Source organism: Sinocyclocheilus grahami, unplaced genomic scaffold, assembly GCF_001515645.1.
Source record: "Sinocyclocheilus grahami isolate Dianchi unplaced genomic scaffold, SAMN03320097.WGS_v1.1 scaffold698.1, whole genome shotgun sequence".
NCBI lineage: Eukaryota > Metazoa > Chordata > Actinopteri > Cypriniformes > Cyprinidae > Sinocyclocheilus > Sinocyclocheilus grahami.
Window position 1 is genome coordinate 685,113 of NW_015505877.1, and position 11,172 is coordinate 696,284.

Sequence of the window (11,172 nt, forward strand, 5' to 3'; positions counted from 1 at the left end):
AACGAGAGCGGAGCTTTTTCATCGAAAAACGCTCACAATGCACGCAAATCACCCCCTCAAGGACGTCGCGTCCGTGCTCCTCGCCCAAACACAAAACGCAGAGAGCGTGTGTGTTATCAGGTGTCAAATAGCGACGACACGGATGCACACACCCTCTAAACGCTCTGCTAGTGCTCGCCATAATAATAGATAGTAGATCGCTCTTACCACGTTCAAATGCACGCTTCAAACAAAACAGTCAATGAAGACGAAGAAGAGAATGACATGTTCTCCCGGCGCCTATTTATACTATAGTCGCACCGGTAGTGATGTCATGGGGTGTCGTCGGCCAACATGTTGTTTTTTCAATGTATACTTCAGACACGGTTCACGACGAGGCGTTCCCCATAGCGACCCCTAGAGGCCGCAGTTCGAAGTTCCCTTGAAAGGGAACTATCAAAGTGCAATAGAAAGTCAAACTATCAAATTACTATTGGACAAATTTATAATTAACACATCCACAAAATAAAGTAGGCATAAATCTGGCACTAAAGGACATTACAGATATATTCCACCAATCAGCATCCATGTGCAATTTGAAAAAAATCATCAAAAAGAAAACCAAAAAACACCAATGAAAAGTGGTTTGACGATGAGTGTAAAAGAATTAGAACGACCTTTCAAATAAAAAACACAGAGATCCTGACAACCAAGAACTCCGTCTTCTATATCATGAAGCTCTTAAAGTGTACAAACAAACTCTAAAAGCAAAAAAGGAAGAGCATACAGAACAATTATTTCAAACAATGGAGGTATCAATAAATACCAATAACTTTGGGAACAGTTGGAACATTCTCTATAGACCACAAAAGGAAGAATTGGCCATTCAAAATGAGAACATATGGAGGACACACTTTGAAAATCTGTACAAAACAACTGAAACAAATCCTGCTCGAAATGAAATAAAAACCAAACTAGAAATCCTGAAAGTTAAAAATTAAAAACAATCAGAATCCCCTGGATTTCCCAGTCACAGTAAATGAGCTAACATACAGACTACATGCACTAAAACCCAACAAAGCATGTGGCATCGACGGAATATTAAATGAAATGATCAAACACACAAATTATAAATATTCAAAACTGCAATAACCAAATTATTCAAAATAATTTTGAGTGTAGGATATTTTCCAGACACCTGGAATCAAGGCCTAATTACACCCATCTTTAAACAAGGAGACAAGTTCGATCCAAGCAATTACAGAGGCATATGTGTCAATAGCAACCTGGGGAAAATATTCTGTTCGATTATTAACACAAGATTACAAAACTTTCTCAAAACCCACAAAATCTTGGAAAAAAGTCATATTGGATTCCTGCCCAAACACAGAACATCTGACCACATTTATACCCTCCACACTATCATTGATAAACATGTACACCAAAACAAAACCAAAATCTTTGCTTGCTTTATCGACTTTGAAAAAGCTTTTGATTCAATCTGGCATGAAGGACTCTTTCTAAAACTACTGGAAAATGGGATTGGAGGGAAAACTTTTGATTTAATCAGCACCATGTATAAAAACAATACATGTGCTGTAAAAATAGGGAATAATCTAACAGAATTTTTCTCTCAACAATGAGGAGTTAGACAAGGTTGCCCATTAAGCCCCACTCTGTTTAACATTTATATAAATGAATTAGCCAAAGAATTAAACAATTCGACTGCCCCCGGCCCAACCCTAACTGAATCAGAAATCAAATGTCTCCTCTATGCAGATGATTTAGTCATTCTGTCAAAAACAAAAGAGGGACTACAACAGCTCCTCGACATCATAGAGACATTCAGTCAAACATGGGCTCTTAAAATCAATCTAGCAAAAACTAAAATAATGATTTTTCAAAAGAGACCCAGGTGTAAGGAAAATAAACACACTCTCAGAGCGGGAAACCACCCATGAATACAGCTCCAACACACCCATGAATACAGCTATCTGGGACTAAAAATCAGCTCAACAGGGAACTTCAATCTGGCTGTGAATGAACTGAAAGCAAAGGCACTGAGAGTCTTCTACATGATCAAAAATACAATTCAATTTGAAATTCCAATTCAAACCTGGCTAAAAGTCCTAAAAGCAATAATCGAACCAATCGTTCTTTATGGCAGTGAGATATGGGGACCCCTAAAAACCCAAGATTTCTCCAAATGGGAAAAAGAAGAAATTGATATAATGCATACCCAAATTTGTAAAAGCATCTTAAAAGTTAACAGAGCAACACCAAACAACTCGTGCAGAGCTGAATTAGGACAATACCCATTATTAATTAATATTCAAAAGAGAGCTGTGAAATTCCACTAGCACCTGAGATGCAGTGACGCGAGCTCTTACCAGACTGAAGCCCTGCAGTGGCAAGAGCAGAACCTGCAGAAGAGTGCCCTTTTACAGCTGGTGCTCAAACTACACCCAAACCAGCACAGCACAATCCGGCCCAACCACATCACACAGCTACAAAAACACAATCACATTGCTTATTGGAAAGATGCCACTAAATTACAAAAGAAGATGGAGCTGTATTTAGACCTGAAAAGAGACTACAAACCAGCAGAATACCTGAGCTGTGTAAAAGATCACAAATTAAGAAAGACACTCCCAAAATGAAAATTTGCTAAAAATGTACTCATCTTCAGGCCATCTAAGATGTAGATGAGTTTGTTTCTTCACGAGAACAGATTTGGAGAAATGTAGCATTCCATCACTTGCTCACCAGTGGATGCTCTGCAGTGAATGGGTGCCGTCAGAATGAGAGACCAAACAGCTGATAAAAACATCACAATAATCCACAAGTAATGCACACAGCTCTAGTCCACCAGATAATGTCTTGTGAAGTGAAATGCTGCGTGTTTGTAAGAAACAAATCCATCATTGAGACATTTTTTACCTATGAACCGTTGCTTCAGGTTAAAATCTTCTATCCATAATATTGCTTTCGCCAGTGAAAAAATGGTCTCATCTGAATCAGGAGAGAAATATGCACAAATCAAGCACTGTTTGCAAGCAAAAACAGTCCAAAACAGTTCTAAACTAATATGTGAGTGAATTTTGATGGATTTCCAAATGTTTTTTTTTTTTGACTGGAGGAATCATTATGATCTATTATGGACTTGGAAGAGATGGTTTAAAGAGCAGGTCATATGGGTTGTCGAAAAATATCTCTTTTGCAGTTTGTTATGTAGCTATCCTTCAGTGTAAACAGTCTGCAAAGTTGTTAATCAAAAAAGTGCATGATAAATAAAGATATTGTCTCTCAAAAGAAGATGTACCACATACAGGTTTTAACCTTACCACTGAGAAACGTCCTGATCAAGTCATGCTTGCGATGGAGTTTCCGGTTGAGCGACTGCATCGGTATAGTCCTCGAACTCGGGCTCGAATTGATAAGGTAATATCGATGCCATTTTTGTAACCTTATAGCATCTTTTTTTACAAGTAACCCTCCGGAGCAAAAAATAAATTATGGTAATGGCCTTTTCGTTTCTGACACGCATTGTATACGGAAAGATCAATCACAACAGTCTTGGCCAGCTGACCAATCAGAGCAGAGTAGGCTTATGGAAGGGAGGGTTTACAGATCTTAAGCTCAGAAAATTGCAGTTTCTCACCAATTAAACCTCATATTTTAATTTCTTTCTTTGACCATTGTGTTATTTCCATGCCATTAATATACTCCCATGCCTGACTGCAGCATGTTGCCATGCTGTGGGGAGTGCTGACATCTTGCAGTACTCTCAAGAGACCCAGAAGTATGCAGAGTGCATACATTTTACAGCTGCCCTGTCAATGACCACTTTCGCAGGAAACTAGTGGATCTTCCAGACACTAGAAACTGTCTCTTGAGCTCATTACGCCTGTGAATTCTGTGTAAACAGCCCTGAGAACAGTATCTCAGTTCCTGTCCAGTAGACCTACTCTCCTCTCACTTTATCTTCTTCTTTTACTGTATCAGCTCAAAAACATGGCCTTGGCCTGACATGAAAAACCGACCATTTACTTTCTTAATGCATGTTCCTTGTGCATTACTGCATGTTATAGGAAATAGGACATGCACAAGTTATGATTTTCCCATATGATTTGGAAAATCATCATTTGTGTAAATATCTGATCACCTTTTTCTACATTTATTTTTGATATTTACACTACCGATAAAAAGTTAAGTGTCAGTAATGTATTTTTTTTTAAAGTAATTGATACGTTTGTTCAGCAAGGATGCATTAAACTGATCAAAAGTGACAGAAAAGACTTTTACATCTTGAAAAAAATGTATCACGGTTTCCACAAAAACATAAGGCAGTACAACTGTTTTCATCATTGATAATAATAAGAAATGTTTCTTGAGCAGAAAATCAGCAGATTAAAATGATTTCTGAAGGATCGTGTGACACTGAAGACTGGAGTAATGATGCTGAAAATTCAGCTTTGCAGCACAGAAATAAATTACATTTTAAAATATATTAAAATAGAAAATTGTCATTTCAAATTGTAATAATATTTCAAAATATTGCTGTTTTTAATGCATTTTTCAGCAAATAAATGCAGCCTTGGTGAGCATAGGAAAAGTGATATTTCATCATTTTTGTGTGCCAATATGAAAACACAACATAATAAAATATTTTTTTATCTAGATATACACTGATCAGGCATAACATTATGACCACTGACAGGTGAAGTGAATAGTTTGTCCTCTAAGTTGAAAAATGGGCAAGTATAAGGATTTAAGCGAGTTTGACAAGTGCCAAATTGTGATGGGTAGATGACTTGTGGGGTGTTCCCAGTCTGCAGTGGTCAGTATCTATCAAAAGTGGTCCAAGGAAGGAACAGTGGCGAAGGCATGGCCTGCGTTGTCTGATCCGACAGACGAATATTAAAATAGAAAATTGTCATTTCAAATTGTAATAATATTTCAAAATATTGCTGTTTTTAATGCATTTTTCAGCAAATAAATGCAGCCTTGGTGAGCATAGGAAACGTCTTTCAAAAATATAAAAAACTTTTGAATGATAGTATATACAGTATGTATCTGTTCTAAAATGGCACAGAGAGGTGCTATTTAATGTGAGAACTAAGACAATGAAACTTTGTGTACCAATTAAACAAGGAAAAGTGATATTTCATCATTTTTGTGTGCCAATATGAAAACACAACATAATAAAATATTTTTTTATCTAGATATACACTGATCAGGCATAACATTATGACCACTGACAGGTGAAGTGAATAGTTTGTCCTCTAAGTTGAAAAATGGGCAAGTATAAGGATTTAAGCGAGTTTGACAAGTGCCAAATTGTGATGGGTAGATGACTTGTGGGGTGTTCCCAGTCTGCAGTGGTCAGTATCTATCAAAAGTGGTCCAAGGAAGGAACAGTGGCGAAGGCATGGCCTGCGTTGTCTGATCCGACAGACGAGCTACTGTAGCTCATATTGCTCAAGAAGTTAAGTCTGACGCACACTAGTCTGTTATCATCCGGATGAAAAGAAATGCACATCTGAGGGAAATCTAGGTTGAGCATGACTAGAATCATTTTGTTTTGTTCCTACCTCGTGATGCAGTCGGTCTGAAGTAGTTGAATTATGATCGGCTGTTAAATGTGAGGGCAATTTCAATATGACCTGATTAGCATTATCAGGTTATTGTGGGCCGACCCGTTTGATGGATGTTGGCAAAGATGAAAGACACAAGCCTACAGACAGACAGTCCAGCTTTTCTCCCCAAGCAATTATCACCATTATGTAATAAATCAAGATAATAGATGGCAAAATATCTCATAGCGGTCAGAAAGGAGTATCTGTAAGCGATCAGGGAAGGAAAACAACGAGGCAGCGGGGTGCTGAGATGTAAATGAATTCATCAGAAATATCTGTCCTTAATCTTGGCAACATTTCCTGGACTTCAAAGGCTGCGGGTCCCCGCAGGAGAGCTCTGAGTCATGCAGCACTTATTATTTATGCACTTTACCAGATCTGTCAGTCAGCAGCTGGAGAGCGGCCAATTAATAATTTCTCTGCTTTCTTTCTCTCTGCATCTCTCTTATGCGATCATAGCTCATTCACACTCCAAACGTTTTCAAAACATGTGCTATTTCTGTCTTTGTTCTCCCTCTCTCACACAGACTAACAAAGCGGTGACTAAAGGAGACTTTCACCACGCCAGCTCCAGCTCCAGACGTGCGCTCTTCCTCGCCGTACTGTCCATCACCATCGGGACTGGCATCTACGTGGGTGTGGCTGTGGCCCTTATCGCATACCTCTCCAAAAACAATCACTTGTAGCCTTCCCATGCCCAAAACCACTCTCACGGTCGGATAAAGACTGGTTAATTTTGGGATCAGCTTTTTGGGAAAACACCCAATGGTCACGATACAGGACTCACCAGCAATGTGTTCCACTCCTGCACTTTTAAAAGTCGTTTCCATTTCGTTGGGAAGATCATTGTTTGTGTAAACTGTCTTGATCACTTTTCTGCGTTTTCATGTGAACGTGCCGCCACCACTATTGTTTTTTTCTTTGCGCTCAGTGTTTGTGCAAGTGCAACTACACACAAGATTTTGGCCAAGTTAAAGTCGATATGAAATCAAAATGGGCCTGATTTATTTTCTTAATGCATGTTCTTAAAAATAGTTCTTCCATATTGTGCACGTTTTTCCAAAAAAATTATTCACCAAAATGGATTTATTTGCTCTGCCACTGCACAACTTTCCTTTTTGTCATCAGATGGATGGCCAATCCAGGCAATTTCCAATGGATGAAATCAGGGGCCGGTTGCACCAGCTGTGCGCAAGTTACATTGCCTAATTTTGATGTTAAAGCGCATTAAATTACAACTTAGGCACTATTAAATATTTTTGAATTGCACCAACTCTACGTATAAACTACATATTTACTAAATAAGCCTCCAAACAGAAGTAACTGTTGGAATGAAAGAGCAGAATGATTGAATTGCATCAAAAAGGTCATGCTTTACCTGACAAACTTCAATTTTTTAGACATACATGATGTAGAGGTGAGCAATATTTTTTAGGATCATTTTAATGATAATTTAACGATATTTGGCTGAGTGTGTTTTTGTGCTAGCACCTTGGCTGGTTTAGGCCTATCATGGATAAATATGACACTAAAACCGCCAGTCAATCCCTGTCTTAATGAGTGATTCATTGAATCATTCATTCATGGAAGTGGAGAGACCGGGAACTGAGACAGGACCAGCGGAGCAGAGAGACAGGGCCAGACAGCAGACCACCACGGCGGGACAGAAGACCAACAAGGCCGAGCAGAAGACCACCACGGTGGAGCAGAGGACCACCAGAGCCAGACAGACCACCACGGCGGAGCAGAAGGAACAGGAAACCCCCCCGGTGAACCACACCGATCAGGAGACCATGGCGGAGACTGTAACAACGAGAAAGCAGACACAGACAGAACATTGGGGTTGATAGATAAGGCTGAGTGTTCAGAGGAAGCCTCCTTGGTTGGGTCGGGACAGAACAAAAGTTCACAAATGACCTCATTAGCCATGACAGGACAGGATGAGGATTCCCCGACGGCCTCTATAGCTGTGACAGGACGAGCAGGGAGTTCGCAATCGGCCTCTATAGCCGTGACAGGACGAGCAGGGAGTTCACAAACGGCCTCTATGGCCGTGACAGGACAGGCAGAGAGTTCATAGACGGCCTCCTTGGCCGGAACAGGACAGGCAGAGAATTCACAGACAGCCTTCCTGGCCGGAACAGAACAGGACGAGAGTTCACAAGTGGATACTACTGACACCTCTGGAGGTTCTGCAGCGAAGGCCGCCACCTGTGGAGGTCTACAGTAATACCAGCAGGAAACAGGGAGAGTTCATTAATATTCCGTTTAACCGTATCGGTACAGAGTTCAGCAACGGTCTCTTCGACCGTGACAGGACGAGCTGAAAGTACATTGCTGGGCACCACCACCATACCAGGAGCCGAAGCGAGCGCCGCCGCCTCGGGAAGTTCTGCAGCCTCAGCCGCCACCTCTGGAGAACCTGGAGAGAGCACCACCATCTCAGGAGGTTCAGTGGTAGTGTACGCAGCCCAAACACACCAAAAAGCGATCCCCATCAAGGGAAGCGCTTCAGACAGGGGAATCAGTTGAGGAACAGTAGGGCTAAAGTGAGTGGGTTTGGGGATACCAGCTGCGCGTGCAGACACCAGCGGTGCATCCCTCACATTGGATACCAGACTGGGATAGCGAAGGACTGACTTTGATAATCTGGGTGCAACAGACAGGACGTGACATGACTCTGGATGATCAGCTGTGAGGTGACATGACTCATGAAGATCAGCTGTGACTTGACCTGCCTCACGAAGAACAGCTGTGGCTTGACTTGCCTCACGAAGATCAGCTGAGACTTGACTGGCCTCACGAAGATCAGCTGAGACTTGACTTGACTCACGCTGTCGCCGCCATCTTGTGAGCATGTTCTAGAGCGGCCGCCATAACATGAGTGAATTCGGGGTCGCGTTTCTCCGCAATATCCACAGTGAATGCTGAACCAATAGACAATAGGGCATAGTCCATAAAATCACGTAGAGACGAGCGAGAACCCTCAGAGATCAGTCGTGATTTTACTGGCTGGTTAAGGCCACTACAAACGAAGTCAATTAAAAGGCAGTCCGGTAATTCTGAGCCTGTAGTTAAAGCCAAATATTCTGTGATATACCCTTCCAGAGAACGTGTGCCCTGTTTAAGGGCTAATACGTGACAGTTACCCTGGAAAAACTATGGTTCATTTACAGACAGACAGCAAAATATGGCATATGTCCTTTCTGTGTTTGTTGATTTTCCAAATTTTTATTAAGAAATGCATCTTTATTAATACTGTGGATTCAATGTTCACAGAACATCAAAAAGAACAGATTTGCACACGGCATTTGCTCCTAAAATAACCTAATATTAATTTACAGTAATGTTTTGATTAGAGTAGATCCTTGAATTAATTTATGTTAATGGTGTTTTTTTGTTGCTGTTGTTGTTTGTCTTATGTGTAACATAAAAGAAGATATTTTGAGAAAGTGCTCAGTGTTTGTTTTGTCCATAGGCTACAGTGGAAGTCAATGGTCACCAAAACAGTTCGGTTACCAGCATTCTTCAAAATATCTTTGTGTGTGTGTGTGTGTGTGTGTGTGTGAATGGGTGCAGTGAATGGGTGCCGTCAGAATGAGGGTCCAAACAGCTGATAAAAACATCAGGACTGTTTTGGACTGTTAGCACTTGTAAATGTGCTTGATCTGTGCATATTTCTCTCCTGATTCAGACGAGATGACATTTTCACTGGGAAAAAGGACTCGTGTTTTAGCCAAAAGCAATGGTTTGAAGTTAAAACATCTTAATGATGGATTTGTTTCTTACAAACACGCAGCTTTACTCTTCAGAAGATGTTAACTGATGGACTGGAGTGGTGTGGATTACTGTGATGTTTTTATCAGCTGTTTGGACTCTCATTCTGACGGCGCCCATTCACTGCAGAGCATCCACTGGTGAGCAACTGATGGAATGCTACATTCATTTGATGATGAAACAAACTCTTGTACATATTGGATGTCCTGAGGGTGAGTAAAGTTTCAGCACATTTTCACTTTTGGGTGAACTATTGCTTTAATGCTTTTATTCTGCAAGGACACATTAATTTGATCATAAGTGACACTAAAGATTTCTTTTTTTTCTTCTTTTTTTTAAATGCTGTTTTTTTTAACTTTCTATTCATCAAAGAATCTAGAAAAATAATTGATTACGGTTTCCACAAAAATATGAAGCAACACAAATGTTTTTAATATTGATATAGAAAGAAATGTTTCTTGAGCAGCAAATAAATGATTTATGAAGGGTTAGGGTTAGGGTTAATGCTGAAAATTCAGCTTTGCATCACAGCAATAAATTACATTAAAAAAAATATTCAAATACAAAACAGTTCAAATTAAAATTGTAAAAATATTATATAATACTACTATAATATTACTGTTTTTACTGTATCTGTGATCAAATAAATGCAGTCTTGACTTTCAGGGGCAGATAAAGTACAAATAAGTTTCAGACTGATAGATGGATGTTTTTGCACATTTTGTCTGCACGTTCATTTCCTTCCTGTGTTTTTCTTAGAAGTTTGTTATAATAATCCACCTGTCCATCAATTGTAGTGAAGCAACACATGTTGTTCCTGACAAACACGATTGTTATTCATAGCACAACCATCTGCATTTGTACTGCTACTACTCCTACTCTGCTAAAAGGGTTAAATGGCATCTGGGCGTAAGAGCACAATTAGCCTAATGCACAGTTGTTCCATGTTTACGGTCATTTGCTGAGATGTGATCTCAAGAGCTTTAATAATATTAGAGGGGTTTGTATGTGTTTTCTGAATTTGTGGGCTTTAGTTAATCTCTCTCCCACTACAACCCAAATAATTAGGTTGCAACATAATACCTGCTGTACGCCATAATTTGGGGGCGGATGCAGTTTTGTAAACACTGTGGTTTTCATTCTCATAATTGGCAGATTGAAATGACTTGTGGCCTTATCTGACTGTCCAGCGCTACAAAGAATTTTTTATTCAAATGAGCACCTGAACATTGGAAATTCAACTGATTTGACCTGAAGCTATTATTGGAGAAAATAAGTCATGTTCTTCCTGGTTTATGTGAGCTGCATATCAATAAAGCTGGGCAAATTTAAGGACTTTCTCAACAGCACTGCTTGTAAGATGTTTTGTGCTACATATACGTTATATAAATGACAGGATAGATACCATACACTCTAAAAAATGCTGGGTTAAATACAACCCAGTGCTGGGTAAAATAGGGACAAACCCAGCAATTGGGTTGTTTTGGCCCAGCGGTTGGGTTACTACCCTGAAGGTTGGGTTAAACATTTAACCCAACCGCTGGGTCAAAACAACCCAATTGCTAGGTTTGTCCCTATTTTACCCAGCACTGGGTTGTATTTAACCCAGCAGTTTTTTGAGTGTACTAACATACTATTCTTACAATTTCTACAGTATATAGTATGGAATATTTACTGCATAGAATATTTTATCCTGCAATGCAAAGTGTGTCCAGAGAAAAAACAGAAGTAGGCCTACTGGGGGAAAAAAAGTGTTGTTTTAATTTAATTTTAAAAT

General features: G+C 39.8%; 1 protein-coding gene across 1 annotated transcript in view; it reads left to right on the plus strand.

Annotated features, from left to right (window-relative positions):
- The window catches only part of LOC107559783 (synapse differentiation-inducing gene protein 1-like), a 28,952-nt gene extending 22,052 nt beyond the window's left edge, over positions 1-6,900 (plus strand). Inside the window, exon 4 of the mRNA XM_016243736.1 lies at positions 6,146-6,900. Within this exon, the coding sequence (XP_016099222.1) occupies positions 6,146-6,304 (159 nt within the window). The 3' untranslated portion in view covers positions 6,305-6,900. The remainder of the gene's footprint in view (positions 1-6,145) is intronic.
- Positions 6,901-11,172: the final 4,272 nt, after the last annotated feature.